The 16,928-nt window shown below is 39.2% G+C and overlaps 1 protein-coding gene across 4 annotated transcripts in view; it reads right to left on the minus strand.

Annotated features, from left to right (window-relative positions):
• Positions 1-611: 611 nt before the first annotated feature.
• Positions 612-16,928, minus strand: part of Tsga10 (testis specific 10) — a 97,162-nt gene continuing 80,845 nt past the window's right edge. For all 4 annotated transcript variants that reach the window (XM_087898079.1, XM_087898078.1, XM_048430291.3 and 1 more), the window contains 5 exons: positions 15,534-15,743; positions 7,379-7,581; positions 5,227-5,331; positions 4,758-4,904; positions 612-1,549 (listed from right to left, as the gene is read on the minus strand). In XM_087898079.1, coding sequence (XP_087754205.1) covers positions 1,525-1,549; positions 4,758-4,904; positions 5,227-5,331; positions 7,379-7,581; positions 15,534-15,743 — 690 coding nt within the window. In that variant the 3' untranslated portion in view covers positions 612-1,524. The remainder of the gene's footprint in view (positions 1,550-4,757; positions 4,905-5,226; positions 5,332-7,378; positions 7,582-15,533; positions 15,744-16,928) is intronic.

The following is a 16,928-nucleotide window of genomic DNA, read 5'->3' on the forward strand; positions in this document are numbered from 1 at the left end:
CTATTAGATAACAGTGGTCCCTTGTATGCACCATACCATGTAACTTTCCTCTGAAACAATCTGTAACAATGTCACGAATCAAGCACTGTATACTTTTCATCAAGTATTGAAACACTTTCTCACACGCTTTAGTCTCATGCCCCTCTCCTAACACCGTGTGCTCTGCATAGGAGCTGGCAAGTGTTTCCATAGGTGATACTCAGCCCTTGTTGGTTATCTAGGAGACTAGATTAATAATAATGCTGTGGTGATCGAATGGCAAGGTCACTGGGCTACCTAAGAGGTTAATTCTGCAAGATGTACATCAGTATCTTATTTTGATATGAACAAGAAAAGCTATTCTGCATATTATTCTTTAAAACATTTATGAGCAGGTACAGTACTTTTTCATTTTTTAGCCAGTCTGTAATGATTGTCTAAAACTTCATGAATAAGCGTTAAGGTTCTGGAAGGCCAAACTAAAGTGAGCATGTGACATGAATTAATAACAAAGTATCAGAGTACTAGTGATTATGTCATGATGAAATAAGATCTCAAGAGGCCACTACCCTTGTCACTACTGCCATATAGAATAATGACTACATACAATGAGAAACTGTCCATCATATGAATACTATTAATGACAGGGCTTGCTTTTTTATTAAAATGTAAGAATACAAATAGCTTATATCAGTAAAATACAGTAGCATTCCGGCTCTAATATCAACATTAAATCAAAGTCTATGGACAGAAAAGAGACTTGAGAGATGCAGGTGAGGAAAATAACTTGTCACTCTAGAGATAGATTACAGACAGCTACCACAGGGGGGAAATAATAAAATGGCAATAAAATTCATCGCAGTACTTTAATGGTTTGAGGAAAACTTATTAAAAATACAGATTTTTAAAAAATCTTACATTTTGGATAGACAGATCATCACCTACCTTTCTAACAACAGTAGGAGCAGACAAAATTGTAAAAACGCTTGGAACTTGGGCTGTGTGCTACAGCATGGCTGAAAGCCCTGGCACACTCCGACTTGGAAGGTACACTGTGGCATGGAAGTCATGTCAGGTTGGTTCCAAAATGCAATACTGGGTCCCAGGCCAGTGCCAGGCTGTGCCCATGTTGGTACAGCTTTTCCAGCCACGAGAATATAGATCACAAAGAAAAAAATTTAACCAACCAGTCATTTGAGATAGCAAGAAAGGAAAGGAAATCAGTTTTGTAAAAACACTTTTCCCTCTTTTTTAAGCTTCTTTATTTACTCCGGACAGTTAACAAAACAGTGCTCAATAGTGAAGTAAGCAGATTTTACACTCACTATTACTGTATGGATAGAAAGAGCCATATGCAGTTTTGTTTGCATACATCATCCCAGATCACTGTGATATGGCACTCGAGAACAGACTCAGAGGCACAAAGTCAATAAATACATTTAACACTGTCAAGCATTCAAAAGATAAATGCAATCAAATAGCAAAAAAAAAAAAATCCGTTTGTATCTTTGACCTTTCCAAGGCTGTGGAGAATCTTTTCACATGTCAGAAATCTCTATAGCAAAGATTCCTATAATAGAAAAAAAAAACAGATTAAGGTTTTAAATGCAATAACTCTAGCATACTTTAGCAGCGCTTGGGGTTTACCCCTTCAGCCTCTGTGAAGGGAAATGGATATAGTGAATTTGTTCATGCCATGGAATGAATACTACTTTAACACAGAAAAAAAGACATAGTGACATGTGCAACTTTCAAGGTTGTCATGCACATTATGCTGAATGAAAAAAGTCAGACTCAAAGGCTGCGTTCTATATGTGACTGGATTTGCACAGAATCCTCAAGCTGAGAGAATTACAGTACAGATAAGAAGTTAGCTGGCCTTCTGCTAGAGACACAGGAGACACAAATCCTAACATTAAAGCAATGGGTACCACAAGGGAAGACTGTCTTTTACAATTAATGCTTTTAAGGTAGTGTTTCACACATATATGCCATTATACTTCTTTCTCTTTGTACCCCTGCCTCAGTGTCCCCCTCCTCATTCCCACTTCTCCCATCTGCTGGTCCCTTTACTCCCTAACAGTTGCCTCTTCTGCTTTCTTGTCACATGTATTCCTTTCTTCAGATCTCCTCCTAAGTACGTTATTTGGTACTGATTGGAAAACTCAGTATTTAGTTATTGGCAAGAGGTGTATATAAAGACTGCACAATACATTAGGGTAATATTAATAATCCCTGTGTAATAATTTATACCAGTGCCGATTTCCTATTTTTCAAGGTGGTGTTGCTGTAGGAACTGGAAAAGATATTTGGGATTCTCTGCTCTACTTTATGGCTACCTCTAAGACAAAAGCCATTAAAATTACTTGTGGTTCAGCCATAGATGGACATTAAATATTGCTCAGCAGTTAAAAGCGACATGTAAAATTCTAGATAAGACTCAAAATATATTGTGCTGAGACTAAATCAGCACCAGAGGCTGCCTACTGTATGATATCCGTTATCTGACAACCTGGAAGAGATAAAACTAGGGGCAGAGAAGACAGAAGTGAGCTTGAGGCCTCTGGAAGGACAGCAGGCACTCTGAAATACCTAGCCATCTCTCCAGGCTCAGGGATACCATTTTAAGTTGACAGTGAAAGATGAATTTTAAAAGGAGGGCTAAGAGTATATTATTAACGAAAGTAACAGATAAGATACAAACCTTTCTAATTATTATAAGAAATTTGAGTTTTTAAAAAATGAAAAGATCAAATGGGAAAATACAGAAGACAGAATAATACAAGCAGCAAACATAAAGTATTGTGATGGATTTGAGACCAAATGTAACAGTTAAAGAAACAGTATAAAATTAAACTTTTTTTAAATTTAGTAAAAAAAAATTTCAAATGGCTTATAAAGCAAAACTTAAATCAATACTTTATAAAATAGATACAGTAAGACAGAGAGATCCAGAAACAGCTGAGTAAAGGTATTTACCACGAAAGTGGAGACAATAAGAGAACAGGATCAGCAGCTTGAATACAGAGTTTTAGACACCAGGCCAAACAAAGAATGTAAATGTGTCAGAAAAGAACACTTCATAAAAGTTACATGCCACAGGAAGGAAGACAGCTCAGAGTGCTGGTGCAGCAAAAAACAACAAGTCATATATAAAATAATCATCTCCTGTCAGAGCTGTGCCAATGTGTGGTATAAATACTGGTGTTAGAATAAGAACCATAAGCAGAGAGGAAAGAGATCCCCATGACTGCTGTAGCCATGACTACCCAGCAGACAGATGTTCTATTTGTCCAAAAGAAAGAGGAGGGCATCTTTCAAGTTCAGTTCATTTCAGTTTAAGGGCCTGACCTGGAAGGTGATCAACAGGAACTGGCTGTTCACAAGTGATGTTGAGCTCCAGGATGGTCCTGGTCAAGAAAGGATTGGCTGGGGAGATGGCTCATTCAATAAAGTGCTTGCCTTATATTTATGAAGATTCTAGTTTGACCCATAGATCTCAAAAAAAGCTGGGCATGGTGGTTTACATTTGTAATCTCAGTGCTGGGGAGGCAGAAACAGGAATCCCTAGGGCTGACTAGGCTTTGACTCCACAGGATGGTTCATAATTTTGTACACCTTCAGTTCCAGGGAACCTGATGCCCACTCTGGCCTCTGCAAGCACCAGACACATCACTGGTGCACATACACACATGCGGGCAAAATATATATATATCTTTTTAATTGGGAGGGGATGTTTTAAAATATTTCATTTTTAGTATTTTTAGACTACTACAGAAAACACATTGTGACCTCAGCTGGTCATAATGAGGTATCAGTGGATCATGGGGGAATAAAAGAACAAATTTAAGTCAATCATGAACTTGGTATTTGGCTAAATGCCCCCAGTACTTGGGAAGGTAGGCTAAAAAGGTAGAAATGACGGGCTGCAAACAGATCCTGAACTTTCTAATCAGTCTATTTACTGAACTGATGATGCTGCAGAAATCCAGAGGCCGCTTCAGACGCACTCTGGACTGAGCGAGTCAGTCAGGAATGTTGACTGCACTGCTGGTGTTGAGCCTCTGCTCTCACAGTGACATCGGAATATACAGACACAAACTGGGTACCACAAGGCAGCAGTCGTGAGGATGCTTTGGAACTGGAGGTACTGGCTGCTTTTTCAGAGAGAGAGAAAGAAGTGTGATGGGGAAACATGTAGTAGTGTAGGTACATGAGACATTTCTGTGCACAATAAAACAAGTAGAACAAAAGTTAGCAACAGTGGGTTAAGAGGTGTTTTTACTTTTGTAACTTCATACAAATTGTAAATTATTTCCAGATAAATTTTTAAACATTTGTGAAATATAACAATAAATCTAAAATAAAAATAGTAAATACTTTCCTATTTATTCTATGGTGCAATAGCAGTTAACCCACATTTTGTAATAAATGTACATGGAAAATAATACAGAAGTAAACAGGAATTCAGACTTTGACAGTATAGTATATAGGCTGATGGCGCAGTTCAATGTACAGAGCTTGTCTAGCACGTATGAGGCCTTAGTTTTGATTCCCAGTATCACAAAAAATAAATGAAACACTATGACTAAATATTAAATAAACTTTAGAGTTATTTCATTTTCTTACAATATTCATATAAAACTCATTTATAGATAAAAACCCTTTCTTTTTGTGCCACCACAACTTAACAATCAGTTTTAAATATCAGTCTCCTTGCTCCCTCAAATCTCCTTGTGAGCACTGCTACATGTGCCCAGGGTCCTGTGCACACTTACTCTTCCAATGATCGGTCGAGGCCTCGGTCAGGAGATCGATGGTGAGCACGTTCTGGCGAGCGACACTTTGTATTTGGCTTCACTGAACTCAAGTGATAAGCATTACTTGAGTAATTCTGGCGGCGAAGTTCTTGGACAGCCCTTTCCCTAGAGCAAAATAGTGAGGCTTTTAAACTTATATTCAGCGGCATTATTAAACCTATCATAAAACTGTAGCTCAACTCAAACTTTAAAATCTACCCATGATGAAATAATAAACCTTCTACTGAGCCAGAACACCTGTAACACTAGCATTCTGGAGGCAGAGACAGGAGGATCACCAGTTTGAGGCTAGCCTGGGCTAGAGCAAGACTCTGTCTTAAAAACAAAAACCCACATGTGCATGCACACACAGACATAACAAAATAAAACCTACTGCTAGCTAAGGAACAACATGTTTAGGAAGAGCATTGCACAGGGATTAACTTACCTTTCAAATCGTTCTGTCCCTAGCTGTCTTTTAGTAATGTCCAAATCTGCTTCCAACTGTGTTACAACATTTCTGAACTGGGCCACGTCTCTACTCTGGATAGCCCTATGCAAAAGATAAGAATGATGGCTGATTAAAATCAAAATAGCCAGTGACTCCAAAAGTATATTAAACCATATTGACAATAACCATAATGACAATGGCATCTTAGCTGGATCCAATGTGACTTTTGCAAGTTTATTTCTCTCTCTCTCTCTCTCTCTCTCTCTCTCTCTCTCTGTGTGTGTGTGTGTGTGTGTGTGCGTACACATGTTGAACTTGTTCCTGTTTGTGTGTATACTGCATATGTGTTGGGGCAGACCAGAGGCTGACTTTGGGTATTTTACTCAATCACTCTCCACTATTTTTTTAAAGGATCTCCCAGCTGAACCTGGAGTTCATCCATCTGACTATGCTGTTTGGTCAATGAGTTTCAGGGATCTGTCTGTTTCCACTCCCAGTGTTGGGGTTACAGCTGCATACTGCTGCTCCTGGCTTTTACATGGATGCTGGGGATCCAAACTCAGATCATTATGTTTGCATAGCAGGCATCTTACTGACCAATCTATGTCCTCAGCTTCACACTGTGATTTTTATGGGCAAATTCAAGGGCATGTTTTAGATATATTTGAAGTACAAGCATTATTACTTGAAAAGCCTCAGCAATCCCAGTCCTGCTCAGTTAATCAAGCCTTCTTATCTCTGTTTCTACATACACAAATGAGATAATATTGTGTATCATCTATCTATGTTATTCATTTATGTAAATGCTCTTTATAATCATACTTTTTATGGAAGTTTCCCACATTGCCCAGCTCCATGTCACAATATTTGCAGCCGTCTAAAATGGATACATCCTCAGGTAGGAGTTCTGCTTCTTTACTAAGTCTGAAGAAGGGCCCCTGAGGACCTGCTGAAGGCATCACAACAGCCTCACTGACTGGAACTGACAAGAATGGCTCAGTCACAGTCAAGAGGACTCAAGAGGAAACTACCCCTGGCGTGAGGGTCCCTGATGTCCAAGGGCTCCTAGGAATGACTGACTGCTGAGAAAAAGACCACCATGCTCCCCAGGTTCCAGGCTCAGGTGTGAGGATGGGCAGGGTGACATGCGCAATGGATGGGCCACAGAGGCTGAGCTTTCATTAGAGGTGACCACTTTTTTTTTTTAAACAATCTTATTTTATATACCAATCCCAGTTCCTTCTCCCTCCCATCCTCCTTCTCCCCCAACCTAACCCCATTCCACCCCCATCCACTCCTCAGAAAGGGTGAGCCCTCCCATGGGGAGTCAACAAAGTCTGCCATATCACTTGAGGCAGGACCAAGGCCCTCTCCCACTGTATCAGGGCGAGTAAGGTATCCCTCCATATGAAATAGGCTCCAAAGAGCCAGTACTAGGGATCAAGACTGGTTCCACTGCTAGTGGCTCCACAAACTACCCAAGCCACACAACTGCCACCCACATTCAGAGGGCCTAGTTTGGTCTTTGCAGGTTCCCTAGCTATGAGTACGGAGTCAGTGAGCGCCCACTTGCCCAAGTCATCTGTTTCTGTGGATTTCCCCATCATGGTCTTGGTTCCTTTGCTCATAATATTGTTCCTCAGAGGTGACCAATTTTAATAAACTTTCAATACCCAGGCAGATGTTTCCACTTGAATATCAAGCTAAGTATTACTGGGGTAAGATAAAAATCCTGAGGGAGCGCTCAGTGTTTGGTGGGTTCAGTTCTTCTGGGCATCCAGTATATACCCTTACAGACACAGGGGGCTACGATGTGATAAATAGAGAGACAGAGAGCAACACCAGCCAGCCCATAAACGCAAAAGTCCTTCAAGATTCAGGATGCTTACTTTACATTTCCTAATGACAATATTTTAGATCCTACTATCTATTATATTCAAAACAATCAGCAGAGACTGTTATATTTTAAAACCTTAGGTTAGAAAAACTATACCACAGTTTTAAATCTTAGGCAAATCACAATACTTCTAATTCTCAGTCTAATTAATGGCAAATTGTGAGCTCCAACCTCCAGATCCCGCCTTTAACATTCTCCTCAGTTATGAGGTGCTGAGAGCAGCCCTCTGCTGCAACACTGCAGACGACTCACATTTTGTTCTCTGCCAGACAAAGGTGCTCCTTCAGAAGCTGGATCTCAGACTCCTTTTCCTGCAGCGCTATCTGGGACTGGTACTCTTTGTCTCGGTTAGCCACCAGCAAAGCCTCTAGATTCTGCATGGAGATCCTCTCGTTTGTCATCTGACTCCTGAGCAGTTCTATTTCAGAGCGCGCAGAATCCAACTCATTCTCCATCTGTGTGACGGGAGGACATCCAGACTTACTCCCATCCACTGACTTTGTTATCAGGAATATGTAACTTTAGATTTCTCACTGTGAGGCTGTTGCCCCTTAACAGCTGCACACACCACAACACACATGTAAGGCTACTCTCCCCACCCCTCAGGCCACATCAGATAATTCACTAATTTAAAAGTTCTATCGGTCTCGAACGGCAACCAATTTCCATTTCCACTTTTGAGACTTTTTACATAGTTCTGCAGAACTGACAAGATGGTGCCAGTGACTCGTGCATTGTCTGGAACTGGATGAGTACATCTAAGTGCCCTCTGACATAGCCTTGTACTCTGGAGGTAAGGAGCACGAGGAGAAGACACACAGTCCATACACCTAGGGAAATCTTCTGCCTTACAAGGTATCCTGAGCTCAAAATATTCTCAGTAAGCAAAATATTTCTTCAAAAGGACAATTATCAGTTAAAAGAAAGCATGATTTATTATCAATAATTTATGTTATGATAAATTTTATATGCATTTAAAAAGCTAGTTATGAAAGACAAACTTTAAAAGTCAATAAAAATGAAGTTATTAGGGGAGGGGCAGGCACCTTAGTGGACGGAGGGAAAGAACTTTCTGAGTTGGGTAAATAAACTCACACAAATTGAGAAATGAAAAATAATGATCATAAATTTTTCAAAAGAAGAAATAAAATTAAATAGCAAATGCATGGGAAAAAAAAGAAACTCTGACCCAGTTCACTTCCTGTGGCTGTGATAAACACCGTGACCAAAGCCAACCTGGAGTGGATTCATCTGTCTGATACATTCAGGTGGCAGTGTTAGTGAGCGAAACCACGGAGGAACGCTGTTTACTGGCTCTCTCCTGTTCAGGCTCAGTCAGCTTCCTTACACAGTCCAGGACCACCTGCCCAGGAGTGTCACCACCCACTGTGGGTTTGGTCTTCCCACATCCATAATCATCAAGACACCTCCCACAGGCAAATCTGATCCAGGCAATTCTTCAATTGAAGTGTTCTCTTCCTGGGTGACTCGGGGTTGTTCCAAGATGACAATAAAACTATCCAGCAGTTTCAAGGGAAGTGAAGACCCTATCTGGGCCATTTATGTGGTATTTTGGACTAAGAATCTGTGCAAGTGAAGCCTTCTGTGCTTTCCTGGGACAATGGATGCTGGTGATCTAGGGCAGAAGAATATCTGGATTAATAACAGACCAGCATTATGAAGGTGGCATCTCCTGCTAGTGGAACTCAGAGTCAGCACACAGAAGCTGCAGTCACAAGCTGGCCGCTGAACTTGGCAATGTGTAAGAGTCATTCACATGGTACTGGTTTTGAAGGCATGAAAGTGTCATGGAGAGGAGCTGGAGCTTGGCCTTGTCGGACAGTGACTGAGCCTCTCTCAGAGAAGCTGTAAGAGGTCATTAGTGAAGGTCTTGTGGCTTCAGTTCCAATGAAGACCCCAGGGTTGAAGGGGTCATAGAGAGAAACTAAGGCTTGCAACAGTGTGTTAGCCTCAGAATCCCCAAAGAGAGGTCATTAGTGAAGGTGAAGCCTAAGTTGCAATGGAGACCCCAAGACCATGATACATCTGCGAAAGACAGTGTAGTAGAGACATCCTGAGCCTTGGAAACAAATTATTTGTTTTGGGCGTGGCTGAGCTGGACACATCGGCTGTCCAAGTCCTCTAGAGCCCAGAAAATTATATTTAAGCCCCAGATGCTGAACAAGGAGCTAGAGGATTTTATTTACATTGGTAATTTTGTGCTTTGCTTTAATATAATTAATCCTACACCCTGATTCTTCTCTTTTGGAACAAGAAGTATTTAACCTGTTTTTTAATTTAATAGGAGTCCATAGACAAAATACTTTAGATTCTTAAAGAGACTTTGGGATTTAAAAGTATTGAAAAATTTAAAGACTGTGGGACTAAAGTTGGACTGTCTTTTGTCTTACATTAACATGTCTAACATTAACATGTAATCTTGGCAACAAAGCAAGGAAAGATTACAGTTAAATAGTGATGTGTTTGCGTTTACGTTGACAAGGGCTAGATTGTACTAGCAAGTTTTTATTGTCAGCTTTTCACAGCCTAGAGCAAATTGGGCAGAAAGAACTTCATTTGAAGAGTTATCTCAGTCAGATTGGTCTGTGACCAGTCATACAGATGGATGATTGCCATGGAAGATGTACCATCCCACTGCAGGCAGTACCATCCTTAGGCGGGTGAGCCTTGGCTGTATTAGAGACCTACCTGAGGGGCTGGAGAGATGTTAATGGCAGGGACTGCTCTTCCAGAGGACCTGAGTTTAATTCCCATCACCCATATGACAACTCACAACTGTCTGTAACTCCAGTTCTAAGATATCCAACACCTTCTTCTGCCCCCACAGGCAACAGGCATGAAAGTGGTGTATAGACATACATGCAGGCAAAACATCTGTCTTAGTTACTGTTCTGTTGCTGTGAAGAGTTGTCACAACCAATGAAATTTATAAAAGAAAGCATCTAGTTGGAGACTTGCTAACAGCTTCGGAGGATTAGTCCATGATCATCGTGGTGGGAAGCATGGTAGCAGGTAGACAGGCATGGCACTGAAGCAGAAGATGAGAACTTATTCTGATCTAAAGATAGAAGCATGGGAAACTGGGCCTGGTAGTGGGTTTTTGAAAACTCAAAATCCAACCCCAATGACACACCTTTTCCAATAAGGTCACACTTCTCAATCCTTCCTAAATGGTCCATCAATGAAGAACCAAATATTCAAATTTATGGGTCTATGGGGGCAATTCTTATTCAAACCACAACATCAATACATACAAAATAAAAAAAGAAAGAGAGCGAGAGCGAAAGAAAGAAAGAAAGAAAGAAAGAAAGAAAGAAAGAAAGAAGGAAAGAAAAGAAAGAAAGAAAAGAAAGAAAGCAAACAGAATGAGCAAAAAAGAACAATCCAGTAAGCAGTGTTCCTCCATGGTCTCTGGTCCAAGTTCCTTTCCTGACTTCCCTTCACAATGGACTGTGACTTGGAAGCATAGAGAAAATGAGCTCTTTCCTCCTCTAAATTGCTTTTGGTCATGGCATTTATGGCAGTAACGGAAAAGCAAACTAGGAAGCCTTGCTAGTAGTCTAACATGTATAAAATAAAACAAGGTGCTATTTCTAGTTCAGAGTTTCTCATCCTGACACCCAATGTACCCTGACAAACACACTTTAATTGTGAAATTTAGGCTAGGGGGTGTCAATCCTCAAAAATATGTATCATGTGATTTCATTTGTATTAACATTCTTTTAAATTAATTTTACTTAGCATACAAAGTAGAGCATTTCATTCTACCTATAAATATATATTACTTTGTTCTTATTTATGTCCCTTACTTCCCTCCTTCATTGTCCTTCCCCCTGGCACCCAAAAATTTGGCAAGAATTTCCAAATAAAACCTGAGAAAGCTTAAAAAAAGAATTCTAAACACACAAAAGAAAAGAGTCAAACACAGCTTCTGGGTAGGCTCTGCTTGCTGGCAGCGAGCAGAGGCATGGCTCCTTTAAGAGACTACTCCCTAGCCGGGCGGTGGTGACCTTTAATCCCAGCATTCAGGAGGCTGAGGCAGGCAGAGTTCAAAGTCAGCCTGCTCAACAAGAGCTAAGTCCAGGACAGGCTCAAAAGCTACACAGAGAAATCCTATGGGGGGGGGAGGAAGAGTGGGATGGGAAGGAAGGGACTTCCTGACACAGCATTAGCAGCAAAGACCATAGGGCTCTTTTCAGAGGTCCTGTTACCAAACACTTAAATGGGGTTTATGAGCAGCAAGCTGCTCACTGCTTGGTGGCAGTGTGGATCCAGAAACTTCCCAGAATTGGAGGTAAATATACCTCTACCATAAGACTAGCCTTTCAGGGAACCAAACCAAGGGGAGGGGCCGGTCACCAACATACCATGAATTAAATTACACAGCAGGTTTTTGTAGTTGCTGTTGTTGTTGTTGTTGTTGTTGTTTTGCTCATGCAGACAGAAAAGGTCACAAATTCACAGTGAGGACAGAATCAGACAAAAAAAAGAGCCTCTGAAAGGGTCACAGTTTGCTTGAAAATGTGTGCGGGCTTATGAGAAGAAAGAGAACGAGTGTATACAGTCTTAGATCTAAAAACATTGTTTTAAAATGATAAAGTCCTTAAAAAGGGGAGTAGAGTAATATAAAGGAAATAAGCCATGTAAAGATGGAAAATACACAGAGAGTCTGGATTATATATATTATTGTGTTGTCTTTAAAATTTTTGACTGTTAAGAGACATTTGATTGTGAAAGCTGATAGATTAAACCAACCTATATATTTTAAAAATATCTTGACTTCAAAATTTAAGTCAAAAGATATGTTACTTTGGGAAAGAGGCTATATATTTGTTTCCACAGGAAATGAGAGACTGTGGATTCATTCTGGGTTAGAATAAAAAACAGCTTTGATAGAGGAAGACCCCTTGAAATATCTCCAACGGGAGTACATGGTCCACATGATTCAACATCTCAGATTGCCTCTGTTGCAATTTTCTCTGAGTTCTATATCTAGAACAGCCTCAAAGAAAACTGACTGAGATGATTCAGTCTCACAGAATACTCCAGTCAGGACTTGACCATAATCCTAAATTTTCCCAGTGTCCCCAAAAGATTACCAACACTCCCAATTGGTAGGAAGTAGTCTAGAGAACTATGCCTACATTCCTAAAAATTGGATTATGGATGTTTGTTTAGGGGGTTGGTTACAAATTGTTATTGGTCATAGTAAAAAAAATGGGCTAAACAAAAGAGTTAAGTTCAGTGATCTCTTTCTAAAAGAAGGGGCATATGATATAGAAATAGGATAAAAGAATAAATTATTGACTCTATTTTAATCCAAAAAACAGCTGTTAATCTCAGGATATTTAACATTGGTATGTATTTTGGTTTATTGATACAAATTTAAAGTTAATTTTGTTATACTGTATGTATATTTCTACTCTTATTTAAGGTATGATGCTTATACAGCTCATTTAAAATGTAATATATGATTAAAATACAGACTAATAGTGTTCTATAAAGTCAAACTTATAGTCAGGTTATGTATGTTTTCAAGGTCATAAACAGATACATTTAGATAAATGATCTCTAAATACTTCAACGATCTACAGAACATGGCATTTAAGATGTTTTAATAATATAAGGTTTTTATAGCAATAAGACACATCCTCTCCTGGCAGCACCAATGCACTTCAGAGAAGATGATGGCCATCAAAGAAACTCTGTATGGAGTTTGTTTTTGTTATGGCAAAAGCTAGCCCTAAGGGCAAAGAAACTTCCCTTGTCTCAACTGATGACAGTTACTGTCCAAACTGGACAAGAAGGACGCAAAAAAGGTGACTTCCGAACTTTACCAAAACAAGGTATGGTAGTCCTTCAAAATTCCCTTATATAGCACGAATTCTAATTGTTCTTAATAATAAAAACTTGAAGTCAGCTAGCAGGGGGTGAAACAGTACAGCCAGCACCTGAGAAACCTTTTACCTCTACCAAACCCTCAGACCAAAAAGGTGATCCTATGCTTAGAAGACTGTGTCCTATAACTGACTGCTTCGGACTGCACCTCAGACTGCAATGAGTTCCTGTCTCCTCCTGCCTTATATTCCTCTCTCGGCCCAGTCATATCACTCTGTCTCCACCCCCCTAGTGCTGGGATTAAATGCATGGGCTCCCAAGTGCTGGGATCACCTTTGTGTGAGATGTCTCTCTTTTAGACAGATTTAATCTCATGTAGCCCAGGGTGATCTTAAATTAACAGAGATCCCTTTGCCTCTGTCTCCCAAGTCCTAGGATCAAAGATGTGTGCTACCACTCCCTGACCTCTGGTGGCTTAGTTCTGCACTCTGATCTTCAGGTAAGCTTTATTTGTTAAAACACAAACAAAATATTACTACACCCTTATTCACAGGAAAGTCTGTCAGACATGCTAGGCCAGATGTTGAATGATCCAGTATTAAAGAGAAACTATGGGTTAAGAAGCATGCAGATAGGATACAGTAAAGAACTATATAAATTTACAAGAGCGAAACATAATAGATTCTGCAATGGAAAGTCTCTTGTTTTTTCCTGGATCAATGCTAATACTATAATTATAGTAATCATCAAGGAAAACTAGGTAACGAGTACTCTGTATAATTTATTAAATTAGATGCAAAGCTATCACCTTAAAATCACAGAAAGCCTCAGTTATCTTCTGCTGCTGTGGTAAGATACCATGACCAAAGCCTCTTACAGAAGAAAATGTTTACTGGGGGCTTACAGTTGAGAGGTTAGAGTCCATGGTCATCACAGTAGCGAACACAGCTGCAGGCAGACAGGCCTGGTCCTAGAGCAGGTGCTGAAGCAGGAGCTGAAAGCTCACATCCTTACAAGAAAGAGGCAGAAAGACTGCTAACTGGGAATGACATGGACTTTTGACAACTCAAAGCCCACCCTGAATGACACACTTTCTCCAAAAAAGTGACACCTTCTAAACCTTTCCAAACAGTTTTTGAAAGCATTCAAACATATGAGCCTATAGTGACCACTCTCATTCAAACTAACACAGATTTTTTTTTTAATCTCAATGTTTTGACACCTGAAGAAGTACAAAAGTAGAAGTATGATCCTGGCATTTGACATCATGGCTTACTAAGGAGATGAAGACACATACATAAATAGTTCAGTGTCACAGCAGTTAATGTCAGTTCTGTTGAAGTGCTGTGGGAAGAGGAAGCTACAAAAAGTACAGTAATTTTTTTTAATTAAATGGTTACAAAACTTTACACAAAGTTATGCTAATTGCTATGATTTAAAACTTTAATAGGATTACTATAGGATTGGGCTTTACTTGCAAATGGCTTGTTATTTTTGCAAGCTATGGACTTATAACTACTGATACCTCAATTTTATATTATTTCAATTGATACAAACAAGCTAAGATTTTTCCAATTAGAAACCTCAAGTAAATTTTTAAATAAAAGGTTATTATTTCATTTTTAAGTTTTACAGTAGCAAATTAATCACTAAAAAGTTCATGGTGAAATTAAAAAATAATTAAGAGTAAGTGAGGAGTTGACCAGATGGTACTTCATTAAAAGATTAATAGTAGATTCTTATAAAATAAAATAGACACATGATTCTCAAGTGCATCACAATGAGTGGATTAACAAAATACAAAATTCAATAAGGTTTAGTAATAACAAATAGCCAAGGTGGTCAAGGTTGGCTGATATTTCAGTTACACTATACAGTATCTATACACTAAGAGCTGGATTCCATCTCTCTAGAGTTATGTCCAGGCAGTTCTTAAACATATCACACTGGTCACTAAAAACACTATTTTCATTCAAGAATCTACATGGACCTCTCCATCATTACCTCTGTGGGATGCCCCATCTGTCAAAGTTCAGCTACTGCTGAATTCCTTATGGATACCTCCTATTTCTCCATTTATCTCAAATTATTTATATGCCAATATTTGGAGCATGAGCCTGTACGGTTTGAATATCCCTAGTGTATGCACAAAGTAGATACAACCAACTGCATTACAACTTAAAAAACCTCATCCAATTACTAGATCAATTTAGCTGGAAAGAATACCATTCAGGTTATTATTTAGCTGAGCAAGGCCCATGGTTCTCTGCTCACAGCTCTGTCCATGTATTTTATAATTCTGACTAAACACAATTGCAAACTACAAATTCAAAGGAAGATTTTGCCTTTTTTAATGTTCTTGAATCCTTTAGAACACAGCTGTCATAAATTAATCTTTTAAACTTTAAACATAAAATTTAAAAGCATAATAAAAACAAATTTAAAGCTAAAAGGCATACATATTTGATATAGTATTTTAAAAAAACAAACCTCTTTTTCAAAATTATAATAATGTTAAAGTAACAGCAATTCTCGATGTATCACATACCATTTCTATTTCCTGATCTTTGGCAACCAGCTGTCGATTAAGAAGTTCTTTGCTTGAGTCAAGCTTAATGCAGAGCTCCCTTGTGGAAGACAGGTCTGCGAGTGCAGACACCTTTTCAAATTGAACCTTCTGAAGCTCCTCCTCCATCTTCACAAGAGACTTGTGTAAAGTTGAAATCTGGGATTTGTACGAGCGCTCCGCATTTAAGTGCTGTAAGGACAAGACGATTGTATGCACAGATGTAAATATTTCAGCTGTAGGAAGGTCAACATGGACAACAAAATGGAGCAAATCCTTCAGCACTAGAATAGAAGGCCTTGGGTAATACGGGTGCTGATAGGTCACACAAAACGTTCTGTGAGAGATAATTTGGGGCTTCAAGTTTCATTAATAAAACCTATGAGTAGTTTAAATGATGCAACTGGGAAAAGAACTGTTTCCTATGAAAATGCCTGCAGATTCAGTACCAGTGTAATATATACAGTTTGGCCGACAGTTGTATCTGTGTTTGCGCGGTTTACATGGCCTACAATACAAATGTTGCTGCTGCCAAAGACAAAATGATAGCCACTGCCATGTTCAGAGAATATTTTCCAATTCTTGACTGACATATTTATATCAGTCATACTATCATAAAATGAAGATGGATCATTTTCTAGCACTAATACTTCTGAGAGAAAAAGCTCTGAGCAAGTACAAATTAAGCACAACCAATTATGGGAAAAAGCATATTTTAAAAGCCATAATATGAGATTCAAGTTACATAAATGCTTTCAAATGTTAAAATAATTCCACTCCCCACACCTCCCCCCGCCCCAGGCATGATGCTTACGTAAGTGCACTGCCACCTACAGAGAAGTATTTGTTTGCTATAATGTGAAGATAACAGAACTGGGAGGCAAAGACTGTGTGTTCTTTAACAAGTGCTTTTACAAGTCTAAAGCACTAAAAATTGTTCCTGGCACATGTTATTTTTGCCGTAATTCAAGGTCCCCTTCACCCTCTTGATCTCCCTTCCTTCTGTAGTTATTCTTACTCATTCTTCACATCAACCTTCTAACAGCCAACTGTCCACCACCCCTCACATCTTTCCAGAATACCTGGTATGCTATAGTAACTGTGCTAGAGACAAAGTCAATGGAAAGCAAAATTACTTCTGCTCTCACAAAGTTTTACTGTTGAGGGAGTCCTGTATTAATCAAATATGTTACAGATATAAACACATTAAGAAACTATTTCTGGAAATAGCAGGGGAAAAAACTGACCTACACTGAAACAATCAGAAAGTCAAGAAAGGCTTCCCTAGGTAAATGACTGAACAGTAAGGAGATAAATAGTGAGAAGAAGCATTTCAAGCTGAAAAATGCAAAATGCCATAGCTCTGTTTGGATGCAA

The sequence above is a fragment of the Myodes glareolus genome, chromosome 18 (assembly GCF_982192425.1).
Source record: "Myodes glareolus chromosome 18, mMyoGla1.1, whole genome shotgun sequence".
Taxonomy (NCBI): domain Eukaryota; kingdom Metazoa; phylum Chordata; class Mammalia; order Rodentia; family Cricetidae; genus Myodes; species Myodes glareolus.